The sequence below is a fragment of the Alligator sinensis genome, unplaced genomic scaffold (genome assembly GCF_000455745.1).
Source record: "Alligator sinensis unplaced genomic scaffold, ASM45574v1 scaffold159_2, whole genome shotgun sequence".
Lineage (NCBI taxonomy): Eukaryota > Metazoa > Chordata > Crocodylia > Alligatoridae > Alligator > Alligator sinensis.
Window position 1 is genome coordinate 21269 of NW_005841992.1, and position 13211 is coordinate 34479.

Below are 13211 nucleotides of genomic sequence, written 5' to 3' on the forward strand. Positions count from 1 at the left end.
CACACACACACACACACACACACACACACACACAGTGTAAAAAGCATCTCTCAAACACATTATAGTATGAAATTAATTCAATTTGAAGATGCATAAAGAAATACTGAAGTCAAAGGGGAATAGTGTCCTATTTCAAAAAAATAAATGCATTTCAACAGCAGTATTGCTACTACTGAACACTTTGCATTTCAAAAATACCAATCCCACGTTTTGTAATATACTTTCCAGAAGTACTGCACTTGTTTAGTTTAATTATTCTCCAGAAGTAAAGGTCCAAATGGAAGTCAGGGTTACACATCAAAGGTTGACAACCTTTTACTTCAATGGCTGCACCCACTGGCCATCAGCAAATGCTGCAAAGTGAATGGACCAAAAAAGGCAGGCTCTAGGACCCTGGAGACGCTGCCTCTGTTGCAGCAGCAAGAATAAAATGAACCCAGCAGGCAATGGGACCCTGTGGACCCCTCTGCTGCTGTGGCTGGAGCATGCTACCAATTCCCTGGGCTGCTACAGGTTGGATCCAGCCCACAGGCCATAGGCTGCCAGCTCCTGGCATACATCACTAGCTTTTGAAGTTCTCTGTTTTTTGGGGTTTTGTTATTAGCTAGAAATTACAGATGGACAATAGGGCTGTGCAACGCTTTGGTCGCTGATTCGATTCAGCTCCTGGCATACATCACTAGCTTTTGAAGTTCTCTGTTTTTTGGGGTTTTGTTATTAGCTAGAAATTACAGATGGACAATAGGGCTGTGCAAAGCTTTGCGCCTTGTGAACTCCGAAATGGTGTGCTCCATCTGCCCCACACAGGAGTGCGGGGGAATGTCCTCCGCGTGCTCAGTGGTGGACCCAGAAGTGTACCAGAAGCACTTCCAGTCCACATCTGGGTCTGCCACAGAATGTGTGGGGGACCCCCCTGTGCCTCCTGTGTCTGGGGGGGGTACCCAGGGTCCATCATGGCCAATGGCCGAGCCGGGGGGGGCACGGGGGGCGGTCCCCCATGTGCTCAAGCTGTGGACCTGGAAGTGGACTGGAAGTGCTTCTGGTCCACACCCACTGGAGCCCCCTGTGCCCCTGTGGGACGCTCCATTCATCCTACCATCTCAGCTTTCACGAGCTGTGCCTGGTACCTTGAGGTATGTACAAAAAAACCCATATAAATCTGTGTCTATCACCAAATCACTGATTCTCTGAATCAGAATCGAATCTTCAGATTCAGATTCGGCTGAATTGAAATCAGGACAGTGATCTGAATCAACATATCGAATCACTGTCCCCCAAACTGGGCTGAATCTAAATTGAATACTGCCTACTTCGCTCACCCCTAATGGACAACCGTTTTTATACAAGGACAACACATTAATGTAGCACTGAAAGTATATAATCTACTTAAGAGAAACATTTATACAAACTGTATTCTAAATTTAAGTTTTTATGGATGTGACCACTACCCAAAATTCTTGTGCTTCACTAACACACAACTTCTCTTGTTCCCAAAACATGAATATATCCATTTAGATACTCCATCAATATGCTAAGTATCACTGGTTATAATTTTTACACTACTCAATATGATATAATATTTATGGACACAATAAGTTTTAAAATAACAAGGCTTGAAAAAATAAAGAGTTTACCAAATTGGGGGTAAAGCCTTTAAACAATGAAGTCAGTATTGCTGCTAAAACTAAGATTTTAGCAAACAGTTTTTCTAAAGTCTAATCAGACATGTTTCCATAAAACATGGAGTGGAGACATTAACATCAGTTAAGTTCACAGCTTCTGGGGGAGTGCCGAGCAAACGGGGACACAAGCATACAAGCAACTTTAGAACTTTAGAAAGCACAGAGAACTTTAGAAGTAAGGATGTTTCCACCTGCCTTTGTACAACTAGAATCTGCACTATGAAAAAGTGAAAAAGTTTAATGGTATCTTCATAAATGACAATGCATCCTCAACTACTTCTGTTATCAGGAACATTAAGAACAAAAAAAGTGATACAAACTTACCTCTTTCCAGGGGCTCTCAAACTGCGTACGTGCATATCGAGTTAACATGTGAATTATAACAATTTGCCCCCATTCCTCCACATCAACCAGCAAATTACAGAGTTTTCGATAGTTCTTGTGAATCAGATCAATTCTATCTGGGCACACTTCCTCAAAGGCCATCACAACGCTCCCGGCTACCAACTAGAAAACAAAATGATAAAAAACACTCAGTAATTCTCTTTACAGATGTTCTAAAGGAAATATTATGAACTAACACAGGCAACTGTAATACTCTGAAGTACTGTATGCCAATTTTGCAAAAATCTTAAGAAAAAACACTCTTAAAATTACACAAATGGTATCTTTGTTTAAAATGGATCTGGTTAAATGCATTATGTACTACATTTGTAAAAAAAAACAATCATTTTTGGACATTCTTCTAGGACACAACAATTGTAACTGTATCATTAAATCAATCCTTACCTCTGAAGGCATAAGAGCAAAAAGAATTATAACTTCAATGAACTTTTTTAAAAACCAGAAACTACACACTTTGTGGTAATATGTACATCAAGTTGCAAATAATACAAAACACCAAGAACAAAAAGTGACGTGCTTGAAATGACCTCATGGGAGCCACTTATTAATACTATATGACGAAATTGAAAGGGAAAATTGGGGATAACCCTAATAAAATACAACTTTCCTCCACATTGCTAAATTTAGCTGTGTTCAGTGCAAATTACCTCTGGGATTCAAAAAGAACACTTCCAAAGAACAAATTCTCTACATTTCAAATATATGAGATGTTTAAACATTTCCTGCAAATGGCATGCCACAGTCCTTCTACAAACTGTTCAGCCCTCCTCCTACCTTCACACCAGATTTAAGCATTACACACATCAAACACTTAAACTACTGATATAGTCTGCATATTTTTCAAGAATATAATGTTTATATTTCCAAGATGTGTAGAGAACATAACATTTTCTTGCCATGTGATTTTGACTTTTTTGATTACAAAAATAATTTTGTTTTTATAGGAAAATTAAATTAATAAATGTTCAAATCCCTAATATATTGTTTGTGCATGCATGGTCCCTCCTGCCTAGGGTTCCTTATAGGCTAAGTAGAAAACCTTCCATTAGGGCTTCTTGTTGAAATATCAGCAGCAAATGACACTACCAAGGACAAGCTTCCAAGACAAGCAACATATGTATTCCATACTAAAATTTCTAAACATAGAATTTCTAGGCTTTTAAAGAAATAGTTTTGTAATACCTTTAAATTGGGGCTCTTAAAACAATAAAGGCTATTGGCATCAGCTTCATTTTATATTAAAGAACAGAATAGGTAACACCTTATAGCATATTCTACTAGGAAGCATCAGTTACCTACAACATACGGACCTGTCACTGTGTGTCAAGAATTACTATTCTTCCTTTCCTAATTGCTTTAATTAAGATTTGTTTTGTGTCAAGGTACATGTTAAACTAAATAGCTAACAGGATGAGACTTCTATATGGAAAAACTGATATGTATGCAGTTCGCACTCACGCAATACAGCTTTCTGGCAGCAAATTAATGTCATATTCTATCTGTGCACTGGGGATCTGCATTTCAACCTCTAAAATTTCCCCAATGACTTAAAGTAAGCAATTAAACAGAAATACAATTTATTGAAATGGCACTTTTTGAGAAATATTAAATACAATGATATTCATATGTTAAATTTTCTCCTCCGTATTTGGCTGACATTTGGTTTATTAGTATGCACCCAACATTACAACTGAAAGAAAACAGCTTAGAATATAGTCTTGCTATTATGCTAAACAAGTCTCAAATCCTGTGGGGATTTTATGAATTACCAATAAGTATAAACGTGAAGTTGCATTTATTGTCTCCAGCCCTGTCCACGTACTAGTACCTGCTGGTCCCAGCATGTATGCAACTCAATCCAGAAAGCAAAGAACTGATTATTTGCAAGACCTAAACAACAATACCTTATACTTACCATAATTTTATATTTCCTTTGTATCAACTATAGTAAAGGCAATTAAGCTTATTTCAACACTTTTATTCTTATGTGCTAGATTTTCTTTCATGAAATGTACTTAGTTACTAGGCAAGTTAAACAAATTAGTCTTGTAGTTTAATTTTCTGCCTAGGATTAGTTGATACCTACGCCCATCTCTGACAAACCATCACATCCAGATAAGGGAAGCACTGTATTTACTTTGAAAGCTAAGATGGCAACAAAATACTCGGATCTAGCTTAACTAGATGTTTCTTTAAAATGATAGGAACCCATTTTTAAAATCTGACTAAATCTTGCTCCTATAGGTATCTGGCAGCTAAATAAGCAGCTGGATTTCAAAAAGGCTATGCGACCAGCCATCAGAGCTTATGCATAAGCTGAAGTCAAGGTCTCTTGGCCACTTTATTTGCAAAACTAGACTCAACAGTGCCTTTCTTGAGGTAGGGAAGTTGAGAGAGTCGATCCTCAAGCATACACATGGGGCAGCGTCCATCTTTGTACCTGTTCCACAATCACAGTCATAAGCAGCAGTCACGGCAGATTTGATGGACTAAGCACCTTGTGCAGCACCTAATATAATAGATAGTATTTTACTTTTATTTTAATAAATAATATTTTAAGTTACAATTGGATGTGAAGAAATATTTACCTGGAATGTTTAGCACTCAGATATCACTTCATTACTCAAGCCTGCTACCACTATAGTCTCTTATGTTTGATACCACCATAACAAAGCACTTATTTTTTAAAAGAATTTAATCATGTACTTTGAAATGCAAAATATATGCTGGATAAGTCCATCAGGTACTCTGTTCCTGTTTTATTCATCTCATGATCCCATTATCCAAGTTGTTCAGTGCTTGCTGTATGTTTGCACAAAGTTCATAAATTTTCTTAAGAGTAAAAGGAAAAAAAAAATCTCCAAAATTAAGTTCTTAGTATTAAGGCACATGTAATGAAGGACTTACAACAGATTCAAAGGTATGAGGTAGCAAAGGGGTGGAGGGGGGCATGTATCTAAAAAGAAAAATATTACAGAGTGGTCCTTTTTATTATTGTTTCCTAGTTAGCACTAAACACTTCCCCTAAAGTCTGACACTACTGTATATCTAAACTTCAGAGGAACAGCTGATAATCTTAGTTTATTAAATGCTCAATATTCCATAAAAACATTTAGAATTAAAACAAAATGATCCAATCAAAATATAAAACCAAAAAATATTGGTTTCCAAAAAACAGTCAGTTAATTTCCATCTCACTGTGTCAATAGTAGCTTTTTGTATGAAGAGAAAAAATAAATCACCCCAACAAAACTAGCAATGAGCTCATCAAATTCAAATGCAGCTTTCCATTTATGTATTTTTTATATTAAAGCAATAAACATGGTTCATTTGTCTTCCACCGGTTGCCACGTTTTTCTGTGCTGTTGCTATGAACTTCAACCATTAGCTGCGCTCCAAGGTAAACTACATGAACCATCAACAAAAGTGACACCCAATCTATGGAGTTCATATTTTCTCCAGATTATCTATGCTAGTTGACAAGCCAGTAATGAAAAAAATCACACTAAGCAAATGGTTCCTCTAATAACAATAAATTTTCTATAAAATTATGAAGGGTACAAAACGTTTCCTTGCATCTATTTTGTCATGAATTCTAATTAACGTTGCAAAAACCTGAGAGTGCTGGGTCATCACAAGAAGTGCATCAAGGTTTGATTGATAATATGGTGTAAGTTGGCCTAGGCTGCCAAGATTCTTCTCTCAAATTAATGGCCATTCCACCTGCCCTAATCATACAGGCCAAATGATATTCCTCCTCTTATTTCAATTTTCTGGAGGCACAGAAACTGGAAAAGATCAGTCATTTATCTTCTAATAGCTGGATAATAGATCTATCACAATAAAACATCTGCACAAACTCAGTGATTTTTTTTTCACAACAGTAAAGCTTTTACCAACATTAAATCAATAACTTATGAAAACACTGACTTACCCACACGTTTTGGCTCTGAACAAAACATTAACTTAGTTAACAGGCAGACATTTACAAGTAAAAAGTAAAGTCCATTTTTCCTTCCCAATTATCCCCAAAAGGTATTATTTTAGACTAAAAGCTTTGTATTCTTATCACAAAGACATTACCATTTAGAGGATCATTTTTAAAAGTTAGAGGTATAAATTCCAAATAATCTAAGCTTTGTATAGCAGCCAGGTAGCCTGCAAAAGCAACTCTCAGTGGAACATACTACACCCAAGCAGGAAATTATATAAATTATAGTTGTAAGACTTAAGAGAAAACCCTCATGCTACAATAGTAGCAGTAGGGTGTTGTAGTTTTGTTGTTTGGTTTGTTTGAGGGTTTTTTTGGAGGGGGGGGTGGGAAATCAGGGAAGAGTGGAGAGGGGAGGGTTGTTTCTTTGTTCTTAAATATGTAGAGTGGGATAGTGCAACATGAATACAGAATATTAGGGAAAATGGTTTTTAATTACAGTCTGAAGAAACAGATCAGTTGCAAAGACTATAAATCTTGTCAAGATAGTTTACAAAAACTGAGGGCCTAATTCAGATCTTTCCTAGATTTACAATAGCTGTAAATGACTTCAGTAGAGTTAGTTTCAATTTACATCACTAACTAAAGACAAGAATCAAGATAGAGTTTCTGCTGTCAGCAGGATTTTCCCCAATACCAACTCTCAGGAATGCTCAAGTCATGAGTATACACAGAGACACTAGATTGAGGAAACTTGTAATCAACTATAATTAAGCATCTTAGATATAACCCAACCTGGCAGGCAGCAGTCTCTCTCAATTTTGAACTACACTGTTTCCTGAATACCATTTTCATTGTAAGCATCACTGTGGCCTTCATTGTGGGTAAAGACATACAGTTTGGGGCAAATAATTTGACTAACCTTGACAAAGCAGTCCAGTCCAAACACAAGGTTTGGGTTTTGGAACACCTTGGAAAGGGCTAACAATGGTGAATAACCCTCCTGTGGTGGAAGAACTGGCTTTCTGTTAGTAGGACAACTGATGCTGAAGGACTCTATAAGCCTGAAGAGGTGGGGCCATAAAATTCAACAAAAGCCTTTGAAGAAGGGTGCAGCAGTGGGCAGGAGGAAGACCATTTTAAAAAGTGGGAACTTCTTAGAGCAACTGATCAGACAACTGCCACAAGTAAAAAAACCAAATTAAGTAGACAAAAAGGCACGAAGGGGCTTTCTAGACCAAGGATACTGACAAAGACTCACAGGAGGAGTGATTAGGTTTTCAAATTTTTCCAAAAATCTAACTTTTTGTAAGCTATATTAAGTATGGAGAGTCTTCAGTTAAGCAAGTCCTTGGATATTAAGAAGAACTTCCTAATTATGAGGGTGGTTAAGCACTGGAACAGATTATCTAGAGAAGGGTAGAATCTCCATCCTTGAAGGATCTTAAGAATTGATTAGAAAAAATACTGGAAGAGCAGAGGACTGGACTTGGTGACATCCCAAGGTCTTTTCCAGCTCTATTTTTCTATGATTTTTAGTCCTTTCCTAGGTCTGTACTACTTGCTTTCCTTTCCTATCATTCTTGAATGAATAACTAGGAATCAGAAATATGGATAAACATTGTATGCTGCAAAAGAGTAAACAGAGCTTTTGTAAAGGAAAACTGTGACTCGCCAATCCTCTGGAGTTCTTTGAAAATTTCAACAAGTGCATGGACAAGTGAGATCCAGTTGATCTTAAAAAGGTTTTGACAAAGTCCCTCACAAAAAGCTCTTAAAGAAACTACACTGTCATGAGATCAGAAGGAGGGTTCTATCACAAACTGAAAGCTGTTTAAAAGGCAGGAAACAAAAGGTAGGACCAAACGGTCAATCTCCACAGAGGAAGGTAAACACTGGAGTACCCCAATGTTCTGTGCTAGGACCGTGCTGTTGAATATATTCATAAATGGTATGGAGACAACAGAAAATAGTGAGATAGCAACGTCTACAGAGGATACAAATCATTCCAGGCAGTCAAATCCAAAGCTGATGAATAAGGCTAGGGACAGAAGTTACACATAAACTGGTTTAAATGATCAGAAACTGGTTTAAACCTGTAACCGTACATAAGATCAGTTCACATAAACCAGTTTCAAAATGGCCAAAACTGGTTTAAGATAAACCTGTTTGAATGTAGTATCACACTTAACTGATTTACATCAAACCAATTTATGGAAATTCTGTCCCAGACCCCTTCCTGGTTTAAATTAAACCAGAGTCCCTCAGCATCCCAGCATGCTTTTCAGGCCTGGGCTAAGCTGAACAGTGTGGTCTGCTCCAGACAGCAGGACTGGCCCTGCCCCTCTGCTCTCTAGCTACAGCAGAGGTGGAGGTGTGGCTGGGCATGGCCCCCTGAGGCAAGGGGAGCAGGGAGGGGTTTTATTCCCCACCTTCCCTACCGGGGAACTGCAGCTGGGGTCTGTCTGGCCGGGGTGTAGCAGCCCCTGTCAGGCATTTCCTCCCCTCACTGCTCAAGCTGGCCCCTCTATGTCTGCCCTCAGCAGTGCCCGCAGGCCAAGCCAGCTCAGCCCCACAGCCCCAGCCACACAAGACCCCAGTGGTCCCCATGCCCAGGAGGGGAAACAAGGGAGTTTAATCCCTGCCCACCCCCACTTCGCCTGAGGCACTGCCCAAGCCAATGTCTGGCTTCAGGAACAAGCCTGGCAAGGGCTGCTTCCCACCCCCCCTTCCAGGCACACCCTACCTGGGGTTCCTACAGGCCAGGGTGGGGGTTTAAACTGCTCCCTACTCATACTTTCCCATCTGCCAGGGGCCTAGCCACAGCCCCCATGTCAGTTTCCCACCAGCCTTGCAGCTGCTGAGGAAGGGAAGGGGAGGGCTGCTCTAGCACCCCCCAGCTTCTAACCTGAGCCACTGCAGGCACATGGCTGCATTCCAGAATCAAAAGTCTATCCACTTCACTTCCAAATCAGTTCAATCTTTGCAGGTTAGACTAACCTGCAAAGATTGAATCAATTTAGACTCGGGCTTTTTGAATGTCTGTCCCTAGCCTAAGAGTTATAGGAACAAAATTGAGTGAGGGAGCAATAAAGTGGCAGGTGAAATTCAACCTTGATAACCATATAAGTAATGCACATGGGGGAAAAAAAGATCTTGATCAAAACGTAAATCATTGTTACATCCTTATATAAAGCAAGGGTGGCCCATATTTTGAACATTGTGAGCAGTTCTAGTCACTCTCTTAAAGGATGAAGTAGAACCAAAAAAGGTACAGAAAAGGGCAACAAAGGTGCTCAGGAGTAAGGAATAGATTCAACATGAGAAATGACTGAAAAAAACTATGGGTCTTCAGCTTGGACAAGGTGACTGACGGGGAACTTGAAAAAGGTTTATAAAATCAGGCAAGGTACAAAAAAAGTGATTTGGGAATATTATTCACTACATTTCCTAATAAAAAGAACTAGAGCACATTCAACAAAATTATCAGGCGGAATTCACAGCTACAAGTTCTGGTATAACTGGGTACAAAAAGGGATTAGACAAATTTATGGAAGATAGATCCATAAGGGTCTAGCAAACACAACAATCAGAGATATTACTGCAAACATGTATAAGAAACAAGAACAAACAGGGCTAAGAAAGAATTGTCCAAAAGCACAACAAGCATCTGGCAGACCCAGTATATCAAGCAGAAAAAGAGCTGGAAGTTAAAGAGAAAGTAAGTGGGTGGGCAGCGGAAATTCGTCAGAGCATGAAGGCTACTAGAAAGACAAACAATGAAACTGTCTCCAGTTCAGCCAGTTGTGACAAAGGAAGGAGCAGGAAGTGCATACTCCAGGAAATACAGAAGCACAAGGAACTGTGGCCCCTACTGCCTTCCTCCACCCTCCCCCCACACCAAGGCAGCCCTGTGCCAGCCCTCTCCACGCACCCCCCATACACATGCACACACACACAGAGCAGTTTGCTCTGCTGAAAGTGGGCAGGAGGGTGATTTCCTCAGCAGGGAAATGGATTATTACATGTTTGGTGGCGGGAGGGTGTGGAATTTACAAACATCTCTCTTCCCACTTTGGATGCAAGAGTGAAGTATGCTGCCAATTTTAGACAAAATAAAGTCTCCAGTCAAAGACAGTGAGAGGGTGTATGTAGACAATTACTTGAAGATGAAGAAAAAGAACAAGTAGTAGTGATAATAATAGTAGTAGTAGCTGTCACTGCTGAAAAGATTTCCTGTGCGCTGCAGCCCCAAGCAGAGGAGAAATCCAAGTAAAGTGCAGGAACAGGCAGAGTAGGAGGCAGACTTGGCCATAGGTCCTGTAGTTCAGCAGCGGTTCAAGGTTCAAGCTCAATTGCCGCTGGGGGTAAAATGTGGAGACTTACAAAACAGGCAGTAGTAGGTGTGGGCTTGCATACAGTCTTAAGGTCATCCCTAAATAGCAGTCCAGACATACCCTTCAAGTCTGAAAGGCAAGATAGGTAATAAGTGGGCAGACTGAATGCACATACAGCTTGTAACCTGTAGAGTCAGAATCCTTTCAATGCAATGAGAAGATTTTTTTAAAGTTCTCCTCCTCCTATAATACAATAAAAAAGGGATTTTTAATCCTACAATATTACAATAATTACTATTCCCCACATTACAAGACACTTATCTAAGGCTATTAAAAAAATCAGGAGTAGGCACAGACTGCACTATGAAGCACCTTAGAAAAATACTTGCTTTCTAAAGCAAAAAAATACATCTAAATAGAGTTTCTGAAGCAACTTGAATGCAAATATTTTGAAGCACTCAATAATTAAAAACTCAGTACACATAAGTATTACATCTTTGTTAACAGCTCAGATTTTCATTCAAAGTTAGCCACATTAGACGCCAACCAACTGTTTACATGTCCTCAGGAATAATGATTTATACTTCATGTTTTTTGTATCGTCAACAGAGAAAAAAACCCACAAACCCACAAAGCTAACCTTTGTGAAAAGTTGTTTGAAGAATAGTGATCATTACAATTACCTGATCAGAAATTAATGAAAAGATTCTTGACTCACATTTACCAGATAATGGCCGGGGCTGCTGTTTCTTTTATGGGCTCTGATTTTCAAGTGCTTATCTCAGTAAAGTCACATCAGATCAAAACTTAACATGCAAATACATTTAATCTGAAAAAATAGCTTAATATCAGTGTAGTAAAAATCTTCCCAGTTTCTTGCAGTTTCTAAAGTAAATGAATGGCCATTGCTAATTTAAAAATAGCATGCTTTCTACAAGCAACATAAGTTGTATTAAGAACCCAGAACAGGACTTCTTTTACCTGTCAGTTTTAAAGCACAGTAAAGTCTTACTACGTTTTAGCCACTTTCTCTAACTTTAGTTTAGTGCAACGTCAATAATACATTAAAGCAAAATAAAGTTATACACAGTTATTAGGCCTGGATGCTATATCAAAGGAACCTCTCCCATAAAATAGATTAAGCTTCAAATAGTTATTTTTAGTAAATCCCTTAACATTAAGTCGAGTTGTAGAAGTCGAGAGTCAAGTGTTAAACACTGATAATGTTAAAAATATTTTTTTCAAAACTAAAACATACAAAACAACACATTGATTATAGTATGTCCATTCTACTGGATTTCATAAAGGATGTAGCAGAATTAGAAAAGGTAGAGAAGAACAACAAAATTGATCAGGGGTATGGAGCAGGTGTCATACCAGGAGAGACAAAAAAGGCTAAGACTCTTCAGTTCAGACAAGAGAAGGTGAAGGAGGCATATGACAGAGGCCTATAAAATCATGAAGGATGTGGGCAAAGTGGATAGGAAACTACTATTCACCAAGTCCCAGAACTCTAGAATTGGGGATGTTGCAGTTAAAAGCTGGTTGTTAAACCTAGTGCAGCTAAGGATTGAACCAATACCTTGTTTGATTAACAGCAGCAAGGCTTTACTAACAATACCACAAGGAAGCTATAAAACTAAACGACAGAAAAGGACTTATTTTCAATTTAAAATAAGCTGTTACAAAAAGTCGTAATTAGAGGTACACCGATACATTGGTCCAATATCCGATTAGTACTGATATAAAGAAAATTGGCTGCATCGGAAATTGGCCTGATGGGGCCGATAAATGCCAGTGCGTGTGCGCAACCACAGTGCAGCATGCAGGCAGTGAGAAGCAGAGCCCGGCAGCGTGGAGAGCGGTCTCCAGCTGGTAAGTCCGTTGTAGTAAAAGGGGAGGGAAAGGGCATGGGGTGGGCAGATCAAACCCCTACCCCACACAGTGAGCAAGGGGCAGGGGCAGGCGCTGCCCAGCCAGGGTGGGGCACGAGATGGAGGCGCAGCTCGTTGGGGGTGCAGGTACAGCTCCTGTCAGTGCTTGCACCATGGGAAGTGGGGGGGAGGGAGGTGGAGGCATGTGCCCCCAGATCTGCATAGGGTGAGTGGATGGGCTGCAGCTGCAGGCTGGAGCCAGGCTTGGGGTGGGGCTATGGAGGGGGCTGCAGCCACCACAAATTTCATTGTAGCTCCCTCCCAGGACCATCACCATGGCAGTGCAGCCCCGGCTCAACCTCCTGCATCCCCCCATGCACCAGGAAGAGCCGGGGCTGCGCTGGGTGCACAGTGTTGGCGGCACTGGGAAGGAGCTACCCCCCACCCTGCACCTCCGTCCGGCACCGTGCGTGGGGAAGGTAGGGCTTGAGCAAGGAAGAGCCAGGGCTGTGCTGGGCAGGCAGGCAGCAGTGGTGCTGAGAGGGAGCTATGGTGAAATTTGGGGTGGTGCAGCCCACTCCAATGCCCCCGCCCTGAGCCCAGCCCCCAGCAAGAAGAGCCCAACTGCAGCCCGCAACTGCAGCCCGCCCGCTCACCTCATGCAGATCCAGGGGCACCCCTCCCCAACCCTGCAGGGGCTTAAGTAGCAGTGGGAGCTGCCCCCCTCCAACAAGCTGTGCCTCTATCCTGCACCCTACCCAGCCCTGGCTGGGCAGCGCCTCCCCCCTCCCTCACTATGGGGGGGCAGGGGGTTGATCTGCCCACATCCCCTTCCACCACAACGGACTTATCAGCTGGAGGCAGCTCTCCATGCTATATCGGAAATCAGATCAGTATCAGCCAATATGCCTCCTTAAAAATCGGAGATCTAGATCAGCCCAAAAAATCTCTACCGGTGCATCCCTAGTCCTAATACATATTT

At 40.7% G+C, this 13211-nt stretch overlaps 1 protein-coding gene across 4 annotated transcripts in view; it reads right to left on the reverse strand.

Annotated features, from left to right (window-relative positions):
- Window positions 1-1676: 1676 nt before the first annotated feature.
- LOC102383202 (AP-3 complex subunit beta-1-like) overlaps window positions 1677-13211 on the reverse strand; it is an 89365-nt gene continuing 77830 nt past the window's right edge. For 2 of the 4 annotated variants that reach the window (XM_025201403.1, XM_006021435.2), the window contains 2 exons: window positions 2007-2189; window positions 1677-1894 (listed from right to left, as the gene is read on the reverse strand). In XM_025201403.1, coding sequence (XP_025057188.1) covers window positions 1709-1894; window positions 2007-2189 — 369 coding nt within the window. In that variant the 3' untranslated portion in view covers window positions 1677-1708. Of the gene's footprint in view, window positions 1900-2006; window positions 2190-13211 lie in introns of those variants that run through there. The other 2 variants (XM_025201404.1, XM_025201407.1) reach the window with 2 other exon arrangements.